Source organism: Plectropomus leopardus, chromosome 9 (genome assembly GCF_026936395.1).
Source record: "Plectropomus leopardus strain MGB_pleo_1.0 chromosome 9, ASM2693639v1, whole genome shotgun sequence".
In the NCBI taxonomy this organism is placed as follows: domain Eukaryota; kingdom Metazoa; phylum Chordata; class Actinopteri; order Perciformes; family Serranidae; genus Plectropomus; species Plectropomus leopardus.
This window is the reverse complement of record NC_142184.1, coordinates 21,698,112-21,724,875: the sequence shown is the minus strand read 5'-3', so window position 1 is coordinate 21,724,875 and position 26,764 is coordinate 21,698,112. Positions and strand designations below refer to the sequence as shown.

The following is a 26,764-nucleotide window of genomic DNA, read 5'->3' as shown; positions in this document are numbered from 1 at the left end:
GATCTGTTTCATAAAAGTGTTTATTTTAATTTCCTGTTGACCCCATCATGTTTGTACAGTTCAGCACTCTCTTTAACCAAAAAACTTAACTTACTGTCTCACTGATATATTGAACATTTCCTGCTGATTGTGTTGTCAGTTTTGTGCTGGAAGCTGCTGCAGTTCCAGTGAGAAACACAGAGGAGAGATTGCTTACATTAGTGGTCCCAGTTCACTGTAACAACAGGAGTTAATCTACTGGATTAGATCAGCAGCACACAACACTGAGAGGAGAAAAAAACAACACATTTAAACACCAAAAAACTACATATACTCTTACTTTACACACACCCGTACACACACACACACACACTCTCTCTCTCATACTCACACACACACACATGCACACTCACAGTCACTCAGCTATTTTGATTGAACACAACCACACACTAACACCAGACACCAACAGACGCCAAAGTAACATTACCTACAGTACAAAAATCAAAAAATATCTCAAAATATACAATTATTATTTACAGCTCAAGTATACACCTTGTCACTCTCACTATAGATACTCAGTGTGAATTTATCAGAATGTACATCAATATGTACAGATTAAATACATCCTCTTAAATACTATAAATATAACTATGGGTTTGGTCACATAAAGACTATTTGCACAGCTAAATAAATACACTATTACTCTATTTTTGTTGAGTTAATCACAGTAAATCAACTGAGTTAACCTCTAGAAGTTGCTTTAAAGTACATAATGTAACACAGCGACACATGGACAAGACAAAGAGACCCTGGAGTTTTTTTTATTATTTTTTTTAAATAAGATATCTCAGATATCTAAATACCTTGCTACTGATCAAATTTGAACCAAGATAAGGTGGCTAATGATTTTCTACTGTGCAGAGGCGGAGACCTGCTGTGTCTGGAGTGGAGATGTGAGAACTCCTTGGCAAAACTGTGCATCATGTATTGAAATAAACCAGAGGTTTAAACATAAGGATGCTGTTTCCAAAAGACGATATAAACATGTTTAGATTGTGTTCTCTCCTCCACACCAGTAATAGCTAAGGTTTGTCACCTCTGACATTTCTCATGTATTTATTGTGCTACAGTACAAACTAATAGTGCAGTTTAGCTTCCGGTGAAGATGGCAGTGCATTCCCAACCCTGTCTCCAAGAAATTATGCTTGTATGTTCAAAACAGCTTTATTAATTTCATTGTTTTGGCGACGTAAACTCTGCCTGAATTATTTTCAGTTTCTTTCAGGTAACGAAACAATACATCCATGTACCGCGTGGCTTCGGAAAGGGGGTGGGGGGGGGGGGGGTTGGAAGAATGGCAGGTTTTTGGTTTTTGTATGCAGTTTGGTTAAGGTTATGGACGATTGTGATTTCTATTAAATGTTAATAATCAGAATTACCACTTTGTGCCTGAATGCCTCTACAAACCAGTCATGTTGCAGTTACAGTTTAGATCCATGTCTGTGAAAACATGGATGCTTCACACATATCCTTCTCCTGGCAGCACAGAAGATCTATACAATCAGCAAACTTCAAGGTGGACACCAAAAATTAGAGTCATCAATTCAGTATCTGACCAAATGTCTCCCCTTCTGTTCCTGCGAAGACGTTGAAAAGTGGCCAGAAAAATGTTTTTACAGAATATTATGATATCACAGTTGACTTCTGACCTATCCTATAGACATTTGTTTGAAACGTTGCCATAATAAGGGTATGAATTCTTGAGTTAGGGCCAAAAATCTTTTGTGAGGTCACAGTGACCTTGACCTTTGACCAAAAAATTTTAATCACTTCATTCTTGAATCCAAGTGGACGTTTGTGCCAAATTTGAGGAAATTCCCTCAAGGTTGTTCTTGTAGAAGGAGAACAGATGAGATCACAGGCACCTTGACCTTTGACCACCAAAATTTAATCAGTACGTCTGAGTCTACCTGATGTTTTTGCCAAATTTGATTAAATTTCCTAAAGGCATTTCTGAAATATTATGTTCACAAGAAAGGGGCGTATTGACAATCCAAAAACACAGCACAGAGGCATAGTCACAGAGTAGATACTTTTTGCAAGATTGCCTATTTATGTGGAAAACAAGTGAAATAAATTATCAGTGAACAGTTTGCTATGTTCACTATTAACATTTTTGTGCCTTTCACATTAACACTTAATTAATTTGCTTAGCATTATGTTTCTGCAGTTGTATATAACAGTAACTTCTAGCAGACAGGGCTGGCATTTCAGTGTGCAGACTTCTCCTCCAGTGATCCCTCAGAGGATGCAGAAATCAGACCATAACTAACATAATCTACAAGTTTCATCATCCAGTTCACCCACACTGGCTCTATTTTTATCTCATTGACTGGTGCTTACTCACCAAGACATCAAACTCCTTTGTGCTCACTTTCCTGTGCTTCCATAATGTGCTTTAACTCTCATACAAAGCTGCAGGTGATTACAGGTGAGCGCTTTCACCTGAAATATGCGCCGTTTGTGTCACAAGCCCATCGGCCAAAAAGATCTGGTTTCTTGTGCATTTTATCACAGTAGTTTTGCACAGTTTTAATGAGTATTCTGGTCGTAATCTGACTGTGACGTGTATACATGTTAGTCTGGAACTGTAATTTATGTGGACATCAGTATGAAAAGATCCCTTTGGTTTTCTATTGTTTTTGTATTCAGTATTCAGCATAAGTTCAGACTTTCTAAATGCTTCATTCATTCACAATTCTTTCTCTTTCTCATTCCCTCCACTTCCTGCAGTTGACTGATCAGTGGGAGTTCGCTCTTCCAGTTAACCAAAGTTTGCCACTATCTTTATCAATCAATCATGTTCACCACCTTCCTTAAATATATGACATCATGTTGGGGTCTAACTGCCAAAAGAATATTCACATTTCTCAAACTGATGTTCACATGTAAACATTCATTTAGCTCAGACTGAGTCTCTACTGACTGAATTGATATCGGTTCCACTTTAAGGGTACTGGTATTGGTACTGGTATCATTATATCTAAACAATACCCAGTGCTAATGAAAACAGAATCTTACAGAACATACAAATCTATGAAACACGCGAGGGAAAGTAGATCATATTAAGATGTTTTGTGGCAGACTAGTCAGGAATTAAATAATTCATTACTTCATACAAAAATATACCAAGCAATATATCACAGCTACTCTAGGCACTACTTAGTACTGAGAACTGCAGCCTGAAACCTGAGCAGATGTAAGAGCCATGAAAGACGTCACATGACCACATATGACAACAGCGTAGGCATGGGTCAGCACTTACATAACATAATATAGGAAGGACCTGGCAGTGCCAGCTAATGGCTTGGAAGCATCAATCAGCACTGATGTAATAAAAAAACCACATCAGCATGCTTTTAACGTACTAATATGAAAGATTATAATTGGTTAAAATGCTCAAATTTTAACACCAAGAAACCAGATGTTTTTGTCAAAGAGGCCTGTAACAAATTTGTGTTTTTTGTGCATCTGAGCCCTCGATCTCTCTCTATATAAATATTGCTAACCAATACACATTCTGTGACGGCATTCTTGAGATTAATGACAAAGATTTTGTCAAGTCTGTACTTAAACAACTCCAGGGTCTCTACCTAATTAAAGTGCTCAAGTGAATGAGACGAGACGTTGGTCCAAACTCTACACAGACGCACCACGTGATCGAGAAAACCAACTGACAAAAGCATAAGGCAAACAGACAACAGAGATGCTGTTCAGGCACCAAACAATGTGACTAACTGTGCTTCACACTACATCTGTTCAGTCTCAAGTATTGGTGATGTCTCAGGGAGGGGCCATTAGACAGAGAGGCTCCTCCGCTGGCCGGCAGAGACATCCAGTGGTGAATCTGCAGTATTACCACTTATTCCAAACATTAATATCACTGCACGTTTTCCACATTACACCCCTAAACATACATTGTCATACAGATAATACATAAAATAAAGGCTTTAAGTTTTCACACCTCAGTTCACAAAAAGACATCAAAGTGTAAATTGTAGTGCTTATGAAATGATGTCCGTCGTGGTCACAATTTTAAGGAATGTACAACAATTAAACCCAAACATCTTCCTCTCAGAGATGACGTATGATAAATCCTCGGCGCGGCATGGCAGTGAACATTAGAGAAATAGTCTTGTACAGTAAAATGTCTCCTCTGTGTATTGCTGCACAAACAGCTGTGCAGGTGGAGCAGACAAAGCAAGGTGTCCACTCTCATCTTCCTCCTCCACATTTCAAGAGGATCTGTATCTATGGTGCGTTACCACGGCTTCCCCTGTGTATGCAGCTCTATTTTTAAAGAGCCAGGGTCACCAAGAGCTCTCATTCAGCGGCAGACGACAACACGGACGCGTGCACACACATGCACATCTGCACAAACACAGAGACAATAGTCAAATTTTCCAGTTCCTGCCTAACACACACACACAGATGAGCATGAAGCCGCTCTGCTTATCTGTGCTGGTGCACTGCCACCTCTGTCCTTCTAAGGCGCTGATTAAAATGGAAACGCTTGATTAAAATGATTGATTCAAATGGAAAGCTTTGTCTGGACCAGCTGCGACTGGAACAGCACAGAGACGACGTTTGCAGTACCGCTGGCTCCAGAGCCTCGTTTGTCAGGAGAAAGGTTGTTTAAAAGAAAAAGTGCTGCTCTGTGTTAAGGCTCAGAGATGCTCTAAAACGGTGACGGGCGTCTGTGCTTCGGTGGAGAAGAAATGAAGAGGTGGAGAAAGTTTCCCCTCGTTTTTGCACTACTGCAAGTGTATATATGCAATTTACGGTGACATCTCAGACGATTGCACGACACATATGTACAGTATTCTACATTAGTGGGGAAAGGAGGGATAGAAGGAGAACCACAGTTTTACGACTTTGACTGGTTATTATTGCTGATGCATGATAGGCACGATAAAGATGTGTTTGTGTGCTTGTAACACTGTTTATCAGAATAACTAGTTACATACTGGTATGGATTCATTTCTAATCATTTTGTTGTCTAGGTGAGAAATTTTCTCAAACAATGATACAAATCATGAAAATATGTTGTTTTTTTTTTTAATCTGAGTCTCCTTCCATCCTGTCCCCACAAGTAACAAACCTCTACAACCAGAATGAGATGATCTCATAGATCTAGGAACATCCAGCTGTCTCAGAAATAACCTTCTCCAAACTAGTGAACACAGGGTTCAGTAAAGCATGTTAGCGTTGCACACACCTTAACCTCAACCAGAGCTTATAATGAAACAGCCTGTATCTAAATCCTCAGTGGACCTGTCTGAGTTTCCTGTAAAATGTTGACAGATGGAAAAATCGTCACCTTAGTTGGGACTCACATTCCGATGATCCCTTTGTTACAGCAGGCAGCATGGATCCTACGGTGGGAAAGAAGGGAAGAACTGTTCGTGAGGAGCACAGGGGCAGAAAATGGGGGATAGAGGGACTCGGCTCTGTGGGTTAAGGTGTGATGAACGCTGCAACAACCGGCAGTGGATTTTCTCTCCCTCTTAACTTCCTCTGTTCCTCCCCTTCTTCCTCTGTCTTCCGGAGTTTAGTAGACGGGAGGATCTATGAGCTCAGTGGATCATAGCTCAGACTCGGGCGAGCCGATGTTCTGGTAGCCCGTCTTGGTGCTGGTGCCGTAGTTGGTGTTGGTCATTTCCTGGGTGCCGCCGGGCCCCAGGTAAGCCCGGTGAGCGGGCATGGGGGAAGGAGCCTCGCTGGGGTTCTTGCTGAGGATAAAGCGCTGCTCGTCCTGCTCCTCCAGGTTGGAGATGTCCTTCATCATGCCTTTGCGGTAGGAGACGGACAGCTTGTTAGAGCCGTCTGAGATCAGGTTGAAGTGGCGGGCGATGAAGACGAGGGGTAAAGGTAGCATGGCCAGCACAATGAGGGAGTAGGCCATGCCTAACGCCCAGGGAGGGTAGCTGTGGAAACTCTCTGCACCCTGGAAAACAAAGCGTTCAGAAAGGAGAGGATGAAGAAAAAATGGGTATACAAAAGGGGGCAGAGAGGAGAAGGACAATAATGGAATAATTATGCAAGTTTAGTGGTTCTTTATTTCTTTCTTTCTTAAGATAAACAACAGCAGCACTGACCTCAGCCTCCACCCAGGCATTGTATCCTGCAGGACTGACGGCCATCTCGATGACGGTGGCGATGATGAGCACCACTAGGACAGCTGGTGACACGTACCTCCACATGTAGTAATAGAAGGAGTACGGCCTGAAACCAAGCATGTCCTCCAGGTCCTGCATGAACCTGCGAGGAGGTGAGAGAGAGTGTTGGCAAATGAGCAAGCACAGTACCATAATTCTGGGACAAGTTTAATCTAAAAACGATGAGCATCGTTTTGCCATGGTTTTAACGACATATTCCCTAAAAACAGCTTGCAATGGGTACGTTTGCTCTTGTTTTTTGTGTGTCAGAGGCGTTACCTAATCTGGAGCAATGCGTATACAAACTAAATTCTAGTAGATGTGTACTTATTGTTTAATTTTTGTTTTTATGTCACGCTTCCTTCGGCAATAAATGTATATTTCCCTTCCAATATAACCCCTTTGAATTTAACTGAATTTAATGAAACCCCCATGTATTAAATGGCAGTGTGACTGCGTATAAGTTCATTTCTGTTTAAATAAATGTTTTGCTACCATTTGTTGAGGCTGAAAACAGCCCAGGACTCCACCCATCGTTACAGTTATTAATTACACCTGTGCTGAATGTCTGCTGTGAAAAAGCTCTGTTGTTTGTTGTTATCTGTCCTGATTGTGTCCGCTCACTCACTTGCTACTCTTTGGATAACAGACATTCAATAGTGAGCAGTAAATTGAGATTTTGGACTCCTATGAATCATCATTTTGCATCATCACTCGCAGGTGAGTAATTTTCACATCTATGAAATGTGAGGCATTGAACTGTGAGTGGGATAGGTGCACATGCCAGGGACATGACTAATTTGTTCAGTTGTTTCAATTTTGAGAGAACTATATAGAGCATACATTTGCATTCAGGATCATGCACCATATATAGTAAAAAGAGGTGATTTTGGACAAGACTGAGTGTCTACAACCATGTTAGTGTCTCTGTGTTGCTGTACTAAGGCACAGTGATGTGTTGAGTCAAAAGCTAATGTGGGAATGCTAACATGCTCACAGTGACGAAGTTAACATGCTGATGTTTTGCAGAAAATGTTCCCTCTGTTTACCATCTTAGTTTAATGTTTTGGCATGCAACATTTGTTAATTGAAACTCAGAGTATAGCCGAGGCTGATATCATTAGATTCATCATCATCTGAGCTGCTACAATGGTTAAAATCATTTAGATTTTTATCTGGTTGAGTTACCTCTTAGTGCCGTAGATCCAAGCGACAGAAACGTTCTCCAGGATCACCACCACAGTGAGAGGCAAACCAGCTGAATAGTCATCAAACATGGTGACAAAATAGTTCCCTGAGCGCTGAACAAACAGCAAGCCTAAGAGGAAGGCGATGATACAGCAAGCCACTAAGAGACGGAGAGGAACAAAACAGCCAGTGAGAATCACATATACTTTAATTTCACCAAGAGATTTGAGAGCGGAGACATCACCTCACCACATAGTATTTCTTTGCGGATCTTGAAAGCATCCAGTATTGGCGTGGTGATGCCGGTCATGGTGCCGATCATGCTGCCCAGACCCAAGTTGATCAGCATGAAGAAGAACATGACTGACCAGAAGGGACTGGCAGGGAAATGTGTCATGGCCTCTGTGAAGGCGATAAATGCCAGGCCAGTGCCCTGAACCGCCTGGAGGACAGACAGAGGGAGGTGGAGGTCAAAGGTGGCCAATAATGGACAATGTGCTGAATGCAAATGAGTGATTCTGAATAGAAAATCACCCACTTTACTTCCATTTCTAGGGCCATTAATTTAAGTGCAGCCATTTAAGGCGATGTGCTCATCCAGAGACACTTTAAATGAGATTATCCTTAAAATTCATCACCAACATAACAGGACAATAAAAAAAGTATGAATTATCCCCTTTTAAATCACATAAATCACATTTATAAATGTGGATGGCCAAAACTCATTTTTATCTGTTCGTCAATTCCTAAAACCTTTCTCTCCTGTATAACTCATTTTGTCGCAATTTATTTTTTCACTGTCTAAATTTTTTTTTATTTTTGTAAAGCTCTTTGGAAGTGCTATAATAATATGGCATGGCAATATTCCTGTAACTTTTAAATAATCACTGGATGGTGATGACAGCTTCTTTTCAAACTACACAAAATATTGTGTATATTGCCTATGGTAATTCTATAGGTGCAATAATACTCCTGCTATGCAAAAAACAACAGACATGATAGAGGAATCTGGCTGCAACTAACGATTCATTATCGATTTGTCTGCCATTTTTTCAATTAATCAATTGTTTACTATATAAAATAAAATTTAAAAAAAGAGTAAAACATGGTCACTATTATTTCTTAGAGTCCGAAGTGATTGTTGCTTGTCTTATCTGACCAAAGGCATTTCATTTACTATCTCATATGAAAAAGAAAATCACCACATTTTTACATTTTTGCTTGAAAAATGACCCAAACAAGTAATCCATTGTCACACTGATTGGCTAATTATGGCCGCTCTAGAGGAAATTCTTCTTTGCTACACATCATGGTGTTTTTTAACTAACTCCTGTGTTATTTTTTATATATAAGGACAACTTTTGATGGCTTAACACACTTCTGATTATTCAGAAATACTCAGAACAATTGTATTTTTCCACATTCCAGCTTGTAAATTCTCCTCCTCTGACCTTGTTGAGTTCATCCTCGAGCACACAGGCATCCAGGCCCAGCTGGCTGAAGCTGTCCTCCTTCACTGTCTTAATGACGCCGTACATCTCTGCGTAGTCCTGGGCGGACAGGTGGGAGAAGTTGATGTGAGGAGGGATGAGTTCTTTGCTCAGCACACCTGTGTTCAGGTAGCCTAGAATCTTCTCTGCATTCCTGCACATGTAAAATAGTACATGTGGAGAGGAAGGACGTGTTAGTGAGTAAAGGTTGCAGGAAAAACAGCTGCCCAACAGATAATGGTCCGGAGGCATCGATTACAGTACGACACACTCACTCGACAACACACTTCTCGTTCATGACGTTGGCCTTGAACCCCAGAACAGCAAAAACAACTAAAGTGGCCAGGATAGAGGTGACAAAGTTGATGATGGAGACCAGTGCTGCATCAAAGTGGCAGTTGTTGTCTCTCTTGTTATAGCTGGAGAAAGCGATGACGCCTCCAAAGCCCAGACCGAGAGCGAAGAAAACCTGCGTGGCTGCTTCTCTCCACACCTGTGGCTCCAACATCTTCTCCAGCTAGAGAGAAGAAAGAGAAAAATTATTCATTTTATTTGGTGCCTTTGGAAACGTTGGTAACAGAATTTTAAAAGTTCAGTGTATATGTGTATGTGGCCGTGCAACATGTGTTTAACAATGTATCTTAGATGGTCTTTTTCTTTAATTTAATGTGCTATATATAACATTCAAAGGTTTTCTTTATTTCAGTCTGAGCCCCGATTGTCTGCACATGGCTCTCAACATGGTTATCACGTATCAGTGGTAGCTGCTGTATGAAATGCAGTGCAAGGGGGTCCTTAAAGAAAGTTAAAAGAGAGGCAGTTAATCTTATAATTAGAGTATAAGATAAGTCACATCTTCACGAGAATGAAGTAAATGGATAAAGTTTTTGTTACATTTGGCCTCATGTTTAGTGACTCCAAGTGGTACTGTAGAAAAGTTCAACTAACCATCGTGTTAGTGAGTTTGGCTTGTTGTGGTAGAAGGCGTGTCGTGTATGTTACAAATGACATGTGGCTGCAGCTATACATGTCCCAGGGCAGTGGAGATTAGCTAGCCAATGGGACACTCACACTGGGACTCACATTGACTGACATGTCAACCACAATAGCCACAGAGAAGCTCAGATTACAAAACACAAGTGTGACTTTCAGGGCGCTATACTCCACCATATCTTGTTTTCTGCTACATTAATGCTCTGAATGTGTATACAGCTCTTTTAAGAACTCATAATGCAATATTACCTGTGCTCAGCACACCTGTTACAGTATACTGAACTGACATTCGATGTTTACAAAATAATTCATATTCATGTCAAAGATGGCAAATAATATGGTAACTGCAATTTTTTTTCACAGTTTGAAATGATGCCACGCAGGTTCCATTTTTCTTTGTAATTATCTATATTCACCACTAGAGGGAGACTTCAACCCAACTCATGGCATCATGTGAATATTAATGACATTTTTGTTGGAGTGGCCTTGGTGGTAAATCAGCTAAAACCATCAACCATGGCTGAGCGGCTTGCATAGACAAAGTGCCACATATGTTACATATGTATCTGTCAGGCAAACAAAAATCTCCTCAATCCTGTTGACATCAGCTGGTTTTATAATTACTTAGCTTTCGTTTTTCTTTCTCACCTTTGGGGTGAACATGTGAGCGATACCGTCCACCGCTCCCTTCAGCATCAAACCTCGCACCAGGAAACAGAAGAGCACCACATACGGGAAGAGAGAGCTGAAGTACATCACCTTAGAGAGAGAGAGAGAATGAGTCAAGTCTATTACAGAGTGTTGCCATGGACACGCTTTTCTGAGGCCTCACACATGAAGGAAACTGCAACCATACACACACATACACACAGACATGCAAACACACAAGGAGTACTTCCCAAAACTGCTTTGTGTTTGCTTGGCACTCAATCTGTGAAATCTTACCAAATGTGGAGAGGACTTCTTGAGGTTTGGAGAGATGAGTCAAAAATCCTTCCTACAGCATTTCGGGGAATCATTGCAGTACTGACGATGATAATTGGATTACTACGTTTAGTGTTTAAAAAACCGTGTCAGACCTTGGCGATCCGTGTATTTTCCTATTGAAAATGTGGGCTGGATGTCGCGCTGTGGCGCATGAGTCACTCTCTGGATCGAGATTACAGGATGTTTTTGCAGTTGTTGCCAACCGAAGCATTTTCCATCTGCATCCTGAACCGGCCTTTGCTTGGTTCAGTTTAAGCTTATTAATGTTGCATGTGTCTCTCTTTCATAATATAGATGAGATCCAAAAATAGACTACTGCTGATGAGAGGCTTTAGCATCTCACCTTTGACTGAGGAGCATTAGCAAAGTGAATAAAACACTCAGTGATATGGAGGAATCATGGATTACAAACAGAGTTCTAAAAGCTTTTGTTAAAATGATTTACTGTGTACATCTTTATATGGCGTCTATGGTAATCTCTACAATTTGCAGGCACGACCCCTGCTGTAAAGTCACGGAGACCCCATACCTTCCCAGAGGACTGGATGCCCTTGATGACAGCGAGGCAGACCAAGATCCAGGCCACCAGCAGGGACAGGGTCATCTTCCAGTTCAGGCCGCCGGTGTCGTCGATGGAGCTGGTGATGTTGAGAGTCTGACGGTACCAGAAGTAAGTGGTGGCCGAGCTCTTCTCACACTCCGGCTCCACAACTACAACAGAAAGGAAAGGGAGGGACATGGAATAAACAGTGGAGTCTGCACATACACAAAATGAATGATGTACATCCAATTTAGTTCAAAGTGTTAACAGGAAAGTTGAGGTATTTCTTAAATTTTATCAGCCAGATAAATGTATTTGTAAATAGCCAGTGATGGAAGAAGTATTGAGTATATTTTGCTTAGTAAAAGTAACCACACCAAAGTACATAATCAAACTTAACTAAAAATTCAGGTGTATGAGAAGCAAAATGTACTGATGAAAATGCTAAAAGTAAGATAAACATCATGCAGAAAGGTTCCCTATAAAATATTGTATTCATTGGTTTCAGATGACTAATGCATCCATGTGCAAGCATTATCTTAATGTTGTTTCTTTTCAAACACAAAACACTGCGAAATCCTCCATCCGAACAACTTTTTAAAAGACCAATTGACTCAGATTCACTTGAGGTAAAAATTCTACCTTTTTTTTAAATTAATGAGAGTATTATCTCAAAATAATGAGAAAAGTTACCACAGAAAACAAAGTCTGCTCTTTATTTTCTTAATTAAAAGAAATAATAGAAATAGAAAAATAGCAGTTGTTTTTTTTCTCAAGTGAATGCATTATTTTTTGTGTGAAACAAGTCAACTTGCTTTAAAACGTTTCTAAAATCAGAGCATTTCAGTGTCTTTTTTTTTGTTTCAGCACTATTGTCTTTCTAATGTTAAGATACAGACACTCATCTATATCTGACACTCTTAAAATAATGGAATTTCGTATTAGAGAAGAGTTCGGTGAGAAATCACCTCACTGCATTGTCAGACTCAAATGAATGAAATAAATTACTGTCTAATTTTTGTTTATAGGTTTGAATGTAAAATCTTAAAGGTGCCCTTTGGAGTTTTCTTGAAAACAAACAAAATGTCTGTTTACATTCAGTGTCAAATGCATTCCCTTTTTCATAAAACATCTACAAAGCCAGTTTCTTGAATAACTGTTTACATCCATGTTTAGGACTGACGTGCAGTCTTCTTCTGCCCTGCATTGCTGTGTTTCTTGGTGCATGATAGTCACCTGTCGTTCAGTGGAATAGAGTGAAAACCATCAGCAGGATCGTGTATCATGTCATGCTTGTCTAAAGCAAAATAAGGATGCACTTATTTAAATGATGTGCCATAGAGCTTCTGGTCAAAAACTCCAGTGTCATTTTAAGCCACAATGTAGCAATTGCCTGTAGCTGTCAGATAAATAAAGTGGAGAATAAAGTTAAACAGTATAAAGAAGAAAAAAAATTAAGTAAAGAACAAGTACTTCATAACTGTATTTGAGAGGATGTACTGTACTGTACTGTACTACTACCTCTGCACGCTCCACAGCAACTCGCTGCATTCATAACCATAAGCAGAGCTGACATCCTGCCCTCTAATGTTAATATAAGCTGATGCCCTTTACTCTGCCAGAACCTGCATGCGCCTCCACCACAGGCTACCAGCTGACAGCCATTCGAGGTACTACTGACACTGCTGGCCGGGTCATACTGTCTGACATGCCTCGCCAACAGAGCTGCTTTGACTATGGAGACAGCACAGACACTTTTCTGTTAGCCTGCAAAGACACTGCTGCATGACTGCAGAGCCATAGCAGGGCAAGCTGTTTCGATGCAAAGACATGTTCTGCAGCTTTAAGCACAACCCTGTGCAGCACTGAGTAGCCTGTGTGTCTGCATCTGCTGAGATCCTCTGCTAAAAAAGGAATTATTGTGCAGGACTCTGCAGTATTCATTTTTCTTCTACAGTTTATGGGCACTTGGCTTTTGTCTGCACATCTCTGATACAGCTGCAGCTGTGTTGTGCACTCACTGGCTTGGGTTCCATTTCTCTGGATGGGGCATTCAGCCCAAGGCAGTGGATACTGGAAAGACTGGAAGAAATAGAAGATGCTCCAGCCGATAATCACATTATAGTAGAGGCCCACAAAACCGCAAACCTGAAGGGGAAACAGAGAAAACAGCAACACTTATCACTCCTAAAAATAATCACTACAAACAGCACAGGGGACAAGCATGCAGTTTGTAGAGGTGAACACCTCTTCTTGAGTCAGGGCACAGACGCTGAGCACACAGCTTAAGTCGGAGTGTGGATAAATTATTAAGCTGTTTGCTCTCAGCAGCAAAGGCTGGGGTCCTCTATGAGAAGGTATTTATAGCTGCTGAATCTCCCTCTGCCATATCCAGGCTGCCACACGCCTCACTGCCCCAGGCCAGGCCGCTCCCTCCCCTCTTTTGCACTTGATTGATGAAATCACTATTGGAGGGGCTGACAAACAGAAAGACTGACGCAGTGGATCACTGACCGACTGTTTTAGGCTGATGACGTTAATGGGACGGGTGCTTGATAGGTCACTTCTCCTGCAGATGATGAGGACAGATTATGACAGTGATCTGCACTGGTGTTTGCATTCTGCTTTCTGTAAAACATCAAGAGGAAGTAATACGAGCAGGCAGGGGGGAGACCAGGAGAGTGAGCTCGACAGCACGTTTGTTGTCTCCGCACATAACATGTCCAACTCTGAGCCGAGGAGTCAAAGTGAGAAAATTACTAGTTTGGATACAACATCAATCCAGTTGCATGGAGTTGGTGTTTAAAGGGGACATATTATGCTTTTCCTTCCTTTCTGTCATATATATATATATATATATATATATATATATATATATATATATATATATATATATATATATATATATATATATATATATGATGTTACAATGTCAGATATCTATATTAGGGCTGCCCCTTGACAGTTGGAGTCTTGAATCCTCAGTCGACTGAGATTGCTTCAAGTTGAGCAGTCATTTTTAAAATGTAGTATGCCTGTTTTGGTCCCAAGATTTTGCTGCGGAGTGAGTGCTCTTGACTTTCACACTACTCTTTGCAGCTGTGGACATGCAGGCAGCAGCACAGAAGGAGAGAGAGACCACATCTTAAGGTGAAGAGGTGGTGAATTTACAGCTCACAGCGAGTTACATAAACAGTCTATAGTCTACTAATCCATATTCAACATGGCCAAAGTTTCACATCATGAAGTAAATGCATATAATGTGTGTGAGCAAAAACCTCAGGCTCCAGACCACTCTGAACATAGACTGTTCTTTTTTCTTACTTTCAAGACAAGACACAGATCTCTTTATATGGTCATCTGCTCCAGGCACACTACAGCAAGTGTTTACTGCTACATGTAGCTACATGCTAACATCACTGAAACATTGAAACATGTATTTGTTTGTTGCTGATGCTAATTTCTTCCCAATTTTGGATTATATTCCTTCTGGAAAATGTCCAGTTGTGTTTAGAAGCTTCTATTGATGATTTTTCACGGTAGAAAGAGCTGCTATTCTCCGGTGCAGTTGTTCCCCAGCTGCAATGAGAGTGGAGTGACCTTGGATGTATAAAGACAACTGGATACAGCATTGGTGGCTTGATTTCTGCACTATAAAAGTACCCATTTTGGGGCTCATAGAGCAAGCACACAGACTCGCAGACTTTCGGCAGATAAGCACAGCTGAGTGACTAACTTCTAGTTTAACACTCTGCTAACTTGAATCAGGATAAAAAAAAAATATTTAAACACTGACCAATTAAAGCAGACTGGGTTTTGTCAGGAGGGGGTTTTAAGACCTAGGTGCTAAAAGAAGACAGACAGCTCAGACAGACAGTGAGTACAGGTGTTCCAGTATAGACAGTACTAGGAAAATAAAAGTTTTTATGAAACATTAAAACATGTAAACATGTTCTAGTTCAAAATACAAGTATGAACCTGAAAATGAGCATAAATGTTCTCCTTTAACTATTTTAAATACACATTTCTTCAAAGCCTGCTGTAATCGTATGTACAACTATTATGATAAAATGTTACTGTTTTATGTCACTTTTTAAAAAGAGAGAACATACTTTTTCACCAATAGGTTTATTGTAGGTGAATCAATCATTTATTAATGCTTAATTGGTTTGTGGAAATCTTCTGAAATTTTATTGTTATGCAGTGTCAGTGGCTGTCTAGGAAAAACGTGTCATGAGTCTTTCCACTAATAATAAGACATCAAATATTAGTAGGTCATTAATGACTCAGTCTTCCTCCTGCAGGCTGGCACACAGACACTATTTTCTTCCTAATATTAGGGTAATTTCTTGTTAAGTTGCTCATTTACTTCTTTCCATGTTTTCTTCTTAAAGAAATCAAGCCAATTAATTCAGGTTTCAAAGGGTTAACCAGTTAAAAAATGGGGACATTGTTAAAAGAAAATATTTTAATAGGAAATAAATAATGAAGAAAAACTGTTACAAAATAAGCACCCCGTCCTACTTCGGCAACTCTATTATGCCATGTCGTTAAGTGTCACCAGTATGATGAGTTAACTGGTTAGTGGGCTCATGTTGGCACTTACCATCAGACTGGAAACCCCGATGCCCCCCAGCTGTGGGTAGACATAGTTCCACACCCCGATGCTGCCACGCCTGATCCTCTGCCCCACTGCCAGCTCCAGGAAGAACAGAGGGATGCCGATGAGCAGGAGGAGAATAAAATAGGGCACCAGGTATGCACCTGAGACAGAGGAGAGACAGAGCAGAGACAGAGGAAGGAGGCATTACTGTCGTGTGTGCAGCTGCTTCAGTTATCTGAATGTGTTAAATCCATGTGTAGTGAAGGACAAACGCTCATTGTAACACAGCAGGAAGGACATTGTTAAATTCTCTCTGACAGGTTCTATTTTTGGAGTCTCTTTTATTATTCTCCACTTATCTAATTTCACTGTTTCCATTCCCCTCTCTTCCACAGATATAACCTTTTTTTGCAGAGGGAACAATGAAAAGAAGAGCAGCAGGCACTGTAAGACAACAAGTCACATCGAGCCTATCCAGCTTACGTCAGGACATGAAGGGGCTCCATGGTGACAAAACCATACACAGCCAGAGAGGACGAGCTCTCGCTGACGGACAGCAGGGCGGAGCAGCCTGTCTCCAGTCTAAAAACAAATGACGTTTGACTCGATCAAAAACACTGATCACGTCGTGAGTGGCTATTAGAGCTACAGCAGCAAACAGAGGAAACAAAGACAGGGACACAGTGTCGTGTTGCACAGTAGTATTATTATCTGGACCGTCAGAAGTGACTGTTGTGCTGCTGCTGCCTGCTTTCACTGATCTTTGATGTCTATTCTGAGCAGCAGATGCACACAACAGAGGAAATCAAAACGAGTTGGTGGTGAGGAGATCAATACATGGTAATACAGAGGATGATTCTGGTAATTTTAAATACACATTACCCTTTTCTCTGACTCTGATTTTCTGTGGTTAAAAATATGTTCTTGAATGCAGTATTTATGGCAGTTCCTGTTTTATTTTGAAATGTGTTCCTCTTGTGTTTAGTGTTATTTTTACTTCCTGAGTTTTCCCACTTGTGTTGATTATCTCATATGGTTCACCTGTGCCTTCTTTCACCTGTGTGTAGTTAGTAATCAGCCCTTGTGTATTTAAAGCCCAGTGTTTCCCATATTCAGTTGCCAGTGTGTTGTTGCTGCCGTTGTGTGTTCATGCTCTTCAGCCTTTTCCTCGAGTTTGATTCCCTGTTTTTTGGCTGCGCTTGATTAGATTTTATTTGATTTGATTTGTATTTGGAATTTTACAGCACAACACCACCCATGAGTTTCTTGACATAAACAATCCCAGCACAGCACTCGCAAGCGTTACTAAGAACGTTTATTTCCAAAGTGGCCCTCGATGTAAACAGTAAAGAATACATAAAAACATACATAACATTGCAAGCAAACAAATTACACCATAAACCTACTGATCCTCCTTGCAACTCCACGTCTATGGTTCAAATTACCTCCCTCAAAGGTGACGGATCAACCCTCCCCGCAAGTCCTCCTTAACATTTGTTTTAAAAATTGCTTTTGCTTGGCTTTGCTTAATATGCAAGGGCAGGTTGTTACTGTCTAGGGGAGATCCCAGTATGGACAAATTTGCTTCTTGCTGTTGGATTCACTGACTTTGTTTCTTGTGTAATTCCCTCAAACAGATTTTTCTGCCTTTGCTGACTGACAGATCTTAATGATTGGCACATTAAGGTCTGTGATCGCCAACAGTGCAGCAGCTAGAGACTATTTAAGACTGATTGAATGTTTGACTCATTTTCCCTGTTGTGCTCAGCCCTGTTTGTAAATGTAGCTTAGTTCATGATAATCCTTTTTTGCGAGGGTCAGCATCAAATAAAGAAAAGTCTATTAAGTCTCTGGCACAACGATCCTCTGGAATATAAAATGGCCAGATTTCGGTGACATTTCTGCAAATAATGAATGCTCCTCAGAGGCTAAATCCTCATGGTTTCAGTGAATTTCCGACCTTTTAATGAGCACATTTAGGGTCCTCAGAGGATAAGCTCTCTCTCCTTTTGTGCCTCCTGTCTTAATTCTTCCATTATTTCACAGCTTTATAAAGAATATCTAAGAATCTAGAACCTCATCTTCGTTTGAGTTGTTCAATTATTTTTCCAGGAAAGGAGGAAGGTTAGAGTGGTGGATGGGTCAAACACAACCTGAAACCTTTGTGAAACCAGCTGAACTTTAACTTATTTTAAGGTACATTGTGACCATGTTTCTTTTCCGAACCCTAACCTATATAATTTAACTAAACCTAACCTACATAGTTTAAGAATATAAGGTAAGGTGCTAATTCATTAGATATCATATGAACAGTTCTTTGGGCATAAACTGTTGTATGTGAAATTTATAAGATACACGAAACCTTGTAAGTGGATATGTTAATGTAAGAAACACTCGTGGGTCATATCAGAGAGCAGTAACAAATGACTTCTGTGGTTGCATGGGTCAAAGGAGCTTTTTCGGGATTGGTTGTTGTTAGTTTCTTTAAGTTTATTTTATGAAACACATTGACACTATCCTTCACCTGACTAGAAACAGTGAGAGAGGCAAAGACAGACAGAAAAAGGGGACATAATGGACAAGGGTGGACAGGAGACTGAGACATTTTGTCCTCTACCTCTGGAACAAACCCAGACAAGACAATGCAGCACCTCCCACTGAGTGAAAATCCAGTGGGGGATACACACTCATTACTGTACACACTGATTAAAATGATTCAGCCTTGTTATATCATGCATTTCAAATACCCTCTTTACACACACCTCCCACACAAGGCAGAACCAACAATGTCTGAAAGCCCAGGAAATCAGTATTTACTCTTCCACTTTCTCCATCTTAGTCATCACCGCCCTCTCATCTTACCATAAAACAAGTAAATCATAACACTGAAGAGATAAGGCTGAGAAACCTGCAAGAACAGCAAATAAAGACCAACCAGGACAATCTCACAACCCCCTGAGCGCTACCTCATCTTCCTGAGGAGAAATTATCACATCTTGTACTTGCTGACGGCACAAGTTCACAAAGTCGGTGAAATGTTTAAGAGGCTGCCCCTCTGACTTGCATAATTAGTTGGCTAACTGGTTGACAGGATGCAATTCATCAGAGACGAGAAGGCTGTGGCCCTGTCATCAGGGAAACTGAGCAGCACTTTCAAATGAGAATGATGAGTAAGGAGCAGCACGGGCTATGATATGAAAACCAGCAGAAGTCATGATGACATCTCAATCAATACACAAAAAAGAAAAAAAAAAAAAAAGCAGTCAGTCAAAAAGCTGTCAATATACAGCTGATACTGACTCACTCCCTAGTCTTAAAGGAATACTTTGAATTTGGGAAAATAATCGTAATTTTCATTCTTGTTCAGAATAAGATGATAGGACTGATACCGCTCTTGTGGTATTGACTGTCACTATACAGAAAATATGAAGCTACAGCCAGTCACCAATGAGCTTAGCATAGTGCAAAGACTGAAAACAAGGGAAAACCCAGCTGGGTACTGCCCATTTGACCAGAAGTCCATTTCTCTAACAGTTGCTTTTTCCAGAAAAAACAAACACCCATTAATCCAAAATCCTGTTTCTTCAAAAATACACACCTTCAATAAGACAGCTCAGTCACCAGAAATAATGCTCCCATTGTAACTTTCTATAAACCACAGGTACTTTACATTTAATACTTACATTATTTTGTAGCAGATACTTTGGACAGGCGCAACACTTATGTAGCTAAAACAAGCAGCGAACTTAAGCCAAAATTAAGCCAACGTGGAATCCAAAAACTGTTACTTAAATGGCCACTTGAGGCTGGCTCCCAAACAGACAAAATCCCCTTAGACCAACATGTTAAAATGTCCAATTTTACAGTGGAATTAAACATATTAACAGCCTGGTACAAAAAAAGTTTTTGTTCTGTATTACTAATTTCAACATTCATGACAGCTGAATGGGGGTAAATTAAAAAAGAAAAAGAAAAAGAAAAACAGGAGTCCACAAACCAGTGGTAGGTGACACAGTGGCGTTTGTAGTAATTTTTATAGAGTCTATGTGCTGAAACCGTCACCACACTGGTTTGTCCTTGGATGAAATGTTTACATACTGGTAAGAGCAGTTGGGTTAGTGTGGTGTGTTTGTTTGTCAGATACAACAACAGACACAAAATACAGAACAGTCTTACTGAATTGAACTGATGGAGGAAATAAGAGCTCAATCTGTGAAATCGCTACAGTATTTCATTCTGTAATGCGATGCAAATTAAGGTTTTATGGGACAATTCAGCAGTAAATTTCATGCCAATGACAGAGACAAGTGGGCATTCTCAATCAAATCATGTCACAGCAAACAGTTGCCAGACACAGATCGACTACCTGGACAAATGCAAATGTCATGCTCAAACAAAAGGATAAACTCAACATTGTTACATGCTAATAAGTTAACTAATCCCATCTGGCCACTTATTTCATTGAGGATTTTACACTATCAAAAAAAAATTCCCATCATTAAAAGCATTGACTCAGCACAAGATCTTTGTTAACGATTACTCAGCACCCTAAGGGGAGACATGCTCACCACGGGTGTCTCAATTATGAACCGACTTCCAAACACAGGAAGTGTTTTTACATTTACACAAGATGTCCTTCCACCTTACCTCCACCGTTCTTCTGGCACAGGTAGGGGAACCTCCAGACGTTACCCAGGCCCACAGAGAAGCCCACCTGGGCCAGGATGTATTCCAGCTTGTTGTTCCAGGCCGGTCGGCCGTCCTCGGCGTCTGGGTCAGGGGATGGTATCAGGGCTCTTACTGGAGCTGTAGAGCCAGGACTCAGACCCATACTCATCTGACTGCTCTTATAGTCCATGGGGTGCTCCAGGGACAGCAGGTCGGCCACTGACTCCGTGACCGGCTCATTGCTGTGTTCTCGCTGAGTCACCTTGGTGTTCTTTGGCATGGCTGCAACACCAGACCTCCTTCAGACTGAAGGTGGAGGAGACAAGGAGGAGGTGACTGATTGGAGGGAGATCAGGACGAAGCAAGGAAATAAAGTTGTGCTTTTTTCTTCAATCTGTGAAGAGAAATAGTGGAGACAGACAGGAAATGTAGATGCTTTCGGAAAATGTGATGTCACACAGCTTAAAAGGATACTATACAAGATTATTGGTTACTGTCTATAAACATGCTCACCAGCGAAAGTAAAAGTAAAAGACAATCGGTGCCTGGTGCTTAGGGTATCTGGTGACTACCATTAAAGCCCTGACCTCACCAAAGTGCTGTGGGGGTACACGCCCATAAACGTCCCGTAAACGGAAAAGAAGGGCAGAGTCTATACCCTGTCACACACTTTAACACAAATTGAGAGAGAATATTTCTGAGTATACATTGTTTTTTGTTGTTGTGTTTTTTTTAAAATACAACATAATATACCCTTAATTTTGAAATTTTAAATTTACTTTTTTTTATTTTTTTTAACTTATGGTTTACAACAATTAATTTTGACAACTGATTATTTCTTTGTCAGTTTTTAGTAAAAAAAAACTGACTTTCAAACTTTTCCATGATATTAAACAAAAAGCATTTTGGGGTTTTGAACTGCTGGTTGTACAAAACAAGAAATATTAATGCGTCAACTTGGAATTCGAGAAACTGCAATGATACTAGACCAAGCAATTAATCAAGAAAATAATTATATTAATCGATAACTAAAACAATAGTTGGCTCCAGCTTTCTACACAACATCACAGTAAAACCCCTCAGGGACGGGACTTGTGACCGTTTTCGCTCAGAATCATGTGCACTGCTTTTCCTGTTTGCTAATTGGTAAAGGGAGGGTCAAACTCACAAAAAGACTGCATGCCTTTCACAGTTGCTAGATCTGCACAAATATGACAAATTAGTATATTATTCAATGTATTTAATTATTGAAAATGAGTAATATGCACACATTTTGTGAAAAATTGACCCACTTTCAATGCAAATGAGCCTTATTTAAAGAAAAGATCAATTCACAAACATCGGTGCCAATAGCCACAGGCTTTTACAATGAAATTATTAGCATCTTCAGAAAACTGGTGGCAACTGAAGCTGAAGCTGTTATGCCCAGACTTTCCAGACTGCCAGAATTTTTGAGGAATTCCTCTCATCGGCCTGGACCTGGAGCTCATTATCTGGGTTTACATTTTACTGTAATGTGTTTGGATACTCTGCCTACATATAGTTTATATAGTATTTCTAACATAACAATGGCTCATTAGTTGAGATTCAACAATTCAACTGTTAAACTTTATCTTTCGATATTTATGTGACAATTCAAAGCCTGTTCATAAAATAATTTAGTTGAACTTGAATTATTCGCTTGTCTAACCAAATTATCTGAGAAATTGTAGGTATGTTCATGAATTGTCACACAGACTCAACAGATAATCTGTCAAATATCTACAGAAAAGAAAAACAGTTGAATTGTTGCATCTGAGCTAATACACAGTTAAAATGTTACACTCTATAAACTATCCGTGGACAGACGATCCAAATAAAGTGTTACCCTGTTTACTTTTTCTCTCTGCCATTGTTCTTCCTATTCTGTTCTTGCCACAAAAGGATTTTCTCCTTTGCCACATGGACAATTGCAATCAGATCCCCAAAAAATGGCAAATTGAATTCAGTTGCAAAACCTTATGGGTGTGTTTATAATAACAACAGTAATATTATTAGAACAACATCAATTGTGAATCGGACCCTGAAACAAAACAGATAGACTGTAATCAATGCAAAATTCATGTTGCTATAAGCAACCACGATTCCTATTTTGCCCAAGAGTGTTTTAAAATGGTAGTAAAATTACAGCACTCCGGAGCCATAAGTGAGGTATTTTAGTAATCCACTTCATTATGCTGAATGAGACAAATATTGAATTACAGTGAACTCACAGTAGAGCCCATTATACTAAAGTTGAGTCATGTGAATAGCATGAACTGCAGCGAGCAGCCTGCTGCAGCTCTCAGGAGAATACACTGCAATGAATCTAAAGCCTCTAACCAGCAGTGCCATCAGTTATTAGTGTCTGTATTTTTTTCTCATCCCACAACTTTGTCTGTGCAGGTTTTTTAAAGATTTCAGAAGCTGTGATAAAGGTGTCAAAGACTTCAGCGTCCAAAGTTAGTTTCCTGGTATGTGTCACATTTTTAGAGGCCCTTTGCAAATATAATCCACTAATAATCCTACAATCCCGTGTGAAGTTCCTCCCCCGAGGAAAACTTGTGTTGATGAAGTGTAAGAGCTACTGTATCAGAAATTATAGAAGCTCAGATTCTCCTGCAAAAATGAGGATTTTATGGTTATTGTTTTGGCAGAGGCAGTAAGCCAGCAAACATCCTGTCTTGTGATCACTTTGGTAAGTAGATAACAGGCCCAACAGAGGGCATGTTGATTTGGATTTTTAAAAAGTTTCAAAGCAGAATGATGAAGCAGAATCAGAAATATCAGCCTTCTTGTTCCATGCATTTTTCTTCTTTGTAAAATCTGGAGCCTACATTACCCACAACATAACTCAACCAGTGACAGTTCAGTCAAAGATATGGCTAATTTACCCCGAATTCATGTGGTGTCAGAATAAAAGGAAAAATGAATTCCCAACTGCGAAAATCCAAGTGAACACCCTCCCAGATCCGGACAACAACTGGGAAAGTCTACATAATTTTTGATACACAAGTTGCCCAGTTGACTGCAGATAAAAAACTTGGAAGATGAAAGTAAATATCCGGTTGATGGTGATGCAGTTTTTTTTTATTAATTTACATATTGAATGTAATTTAATTTAAGAAATGTAATTTGTAATATGGTATTATCCTTAGTTGATGTCCATGTAGATTACATAGAAAAGCCACAAAAGTTACATTATGTAGTGGCACTCCCCAAGTAGCCTGTAAACAGACTTTGATGTATAAAATCACAGGGATTCTCCTTAAATTTAAATCACCTCAGCTCTTTTATGATGCCGCAGCAAGTGGTTGATGTTGCGGTCGATGTGGCCCACCCACATCTGCATAAAACACTGTGGGAAAACTGTAAACACTGGGGACCTAATCCTTTAAAACTGAAATGGAAATTTGTGGCTGCAAGCATGAAACACTCAACATAACAAGACTATTGACCCTGTGAGACTAGTGTTTAAAAACAACATGAAAACAGTGTGAGACAGTTAGCATTTATGGTAAATGATGCAGACAATCCTGGTTAAACGTCAAAAGCTGCTCCACAAGCATGAATTAACAGAGACCACACTTTCAAGATAGATTTTGGGTTTAATCGTGAGTTATGAACGAGATCTGACTTTTCACTCCGACAGCTCCAGAGCACAGAATAGAAACCAGAGGTGTTTGATCTGAGGACAAGGCCTCTGATCTGAAAACAGATGCAGTTGACTGAAATCGGCGCCGAGCTTTTATTCACAGAGACTTCTGAAAAACGGTTGCCAGCCGGCTGGACTCGAAGCCCACCCAGAGGCCGCGCCAGCAGCACGCACATCACATTCCTCAAGAGTGGCGACGAGCCCCTGCAGTCACGACATGCAGCAGCTCTGAGGCGGAGAGCTCCACACTGATCCCAGAACAGTAGTGCACTTTCGCACAGCAGTCTACAGATACACAATACTGAGTCACCATCGAACTCTCGCTGAATGAAGTGTGAAGCAATGACGTGTGTGTTTGCAAACATTTTCTGGCCGAGCTGAAGAGTTTTTTTGGATTTGAAGGTGTGTAGTGGAGCTCTGACAGACTGTCCACACAGTGTTTTGCCCTACTTTTCTCATGAATGGAAATGTTGGTAAAGTTAGTAACAAACTGCCCCACTTACTACTTCTGGGTAAAGATGAGGGTCGTCCATCACACACACACACACACACACACACACACACACACACAGAGAGAGAGAGAGAGAGAGAGAGAGAGAGCTTCTCTCTCTGGCTTTATTATCAGTGGAAGTTTTCAATGTTGGAATAAAGCAGTCACTTTCAGAGTTCTACAGTGTGTGCTGACACAGATGGCACGTTACAGAGCCAGCAGGACTTCATGTACATACAGTGCAAGACAGTGTTACAGATTATGACTCAGTAATCAACCTCCTCCATCTGATGATGAGCGGCTAGAGCATTTTTTGTTTTGCAGTGAATAAAATGTATAAAGTGAGGAGTGTTTCGCAACCAAGGGAAAATTAATACAAAGAAAAAGGTGCAGCAGAGAGTGTATTTACCTTTTAAAGAAATTGGAGAGGTGATACCAACATGTGCAGAAGCCTCTAGAGGGCTTCTGCTGCATGCCCCTATAAGTATATATTTCCCAATTCTCTGCAGACAGTTTGGTGTTGATGATATAACAGCTGCACAGGTTCTCTGTTTCTCCAACAGAGATCCGCTCCACTTTTATCTTGCCTGGTTGCTAAGCAATGACTCTTCCTGCAAAACTGAAATCCCATCCCTGCAGCATCAGTGGTCGCCTATCTCTCCTCTTGCCATCTCAAATGGACAGACATGATATCCCCAGAGGGTCTGCTGCAAATAACATGGAGCTGCTGTGGCAGGAGGATGGATTGTGGCAAAGCTGGAGGTGATGCTCTGTTGTGGGATCTATTGCAGTATCAATCAGGCAGCCATCACAGACAGAGAAGTGTGTCATTGTAAAATATAAGGTTTGCACAGATGCTACACAGTCATGATGATTTACTTTCCCCCTAAATTGTGATTTGATCCTGAACAACGCAGTGATTCTGACAGGTGCGAAACAGCACCTGCATGGCCATGTTGAGGCATCCTTAAGACACAGACAGGCCCATAAACCACAGCTTGAGGGCTGACTGTATATAACCTCTGATGCGGTCAAGGTCAAATGAATCACATAATTATAGCAATGCGGGGATGCAAACAACACCCATAAAATTCAGCCGGTGTTCAGCAGCCCCGCAAAATTCGTCATATTCGAGACAAATCTGGACACACATGGCGCGGCGTCGTCAATCGCGGAGGATTAATGAGCGACGCTCACCGTCAATGCTGCGGCGAAACCACCATCTGTGAGGTGAGGAGGTGAAAGCTGACGTTTGTCTCTATCAAGTAATTTTAGGGTGTCTTTTTTTCATGGAGAGGGGTACTATCGCTGGTTGTTCGAGCGACTCGCGACAACACGGTTTACTCGTCACTAAGAGAGGAACACATCTAAATTGATCAAACTGTGAAAATGGCAACAAAAGCGTTATTCTTACCTAATGTCGCGTGCAGATCGGGTTGCAGCGTCAGAGTCAGCGTGACAAGTCCAAAGTGAGTACACGGTGTCTTCATTCAGCCTCCGTATACAACATCTCTGCACGCAAAGAGATGCGAAATCAGCCTCCAGTCACACAGGAGCGCATGGTGCGTAAAGTCTGACGCAGGAGCTCAGCGCCTGCCACAAGTTTGGTCGCTATAATAACTTTAACAGGCAATAGGCTTTATCGTTCTGCAGCTCTGTAAAATACCTGCTGGCACCGCGCCTCTGGTTTCCACGTGCTTGTTGGCTGTGTTGTGGGATAAATGAGCTCCCCATAGTATGGAGAAATTACTATGGCAAGTCACGACGAAGTCTGACGCAGGTTTGACTCACCCGCTCGTGCGCACGTCAGCAGTGGATCTAAAAAAAACATCTGCAGTGTTCCCAGGAAGATAATAAGAGCATCACACAGGTAGCCTGCAATAAGGTACATCAGACGAAGTGATCAAATAGGCTGCTTGTTTAAACTGTGTTTT

General features: G+C 40.7%; 1 protein-coding gene and 1 long non-coding RNA gene across 2 annotated transcripts in view; one reads left to right on the top strand and one right to left on the bottom strand.

Annotated features, from left to right (window-relative positions):
- The window catches only part of LOC121946735 (uncharacterized), a 33,585-nt gene extending 15,740 nt beyond the window's left edge, over positions 1-17,845 (top strand). Inside the window, exons 3-5 of the long non-coding RNA XR_006106037.2 lie at positions 6,117-6,917; positions 11,348-11,525; positions 16,395-17,845. This is a non-coding gene — a long non-coding RNA (uncharacterized LOC121946735). The remainder of the gene's footprint in view (positions 1-6,116; positions 6,918-11,347; positions 11,526-16,394) is intronic.
- slc6a17 (solute carrier family 6 member 17) lies at positions 3-26,590 on the bottom strand. Its single transcript, XM_042491460.2, has 12 exons — positions 26,245-26,590; positions 20,647-21,061; positions 16,003-16,160; positions 13,418-13,544; positions 11,385-11,566; positions 10,517-10,627; positions 9,151-9,392; positions 8,837-9,029; positions 7,635-7,827; positions 7,386-7,545; positions 6,138-6,300; positions 3-5,986 (listed from the first exon to the last, which is right to left on the bottom strand). The coding sequence occupies exons 2-12, from the start codon at positions 20,945-20,947 to the stop codon at positions 5,624-5,626; spliced, it is 2,193 nt and encodes a 730-aa protein (XP_042347394.2). The 5' UTR covers positions 20,948-21,061; positions 26,245-26,590; the 3' UTR covers positions 3-5,623.
- Positions 26,591-26,764: the final 174 nt, after the last annotated feature.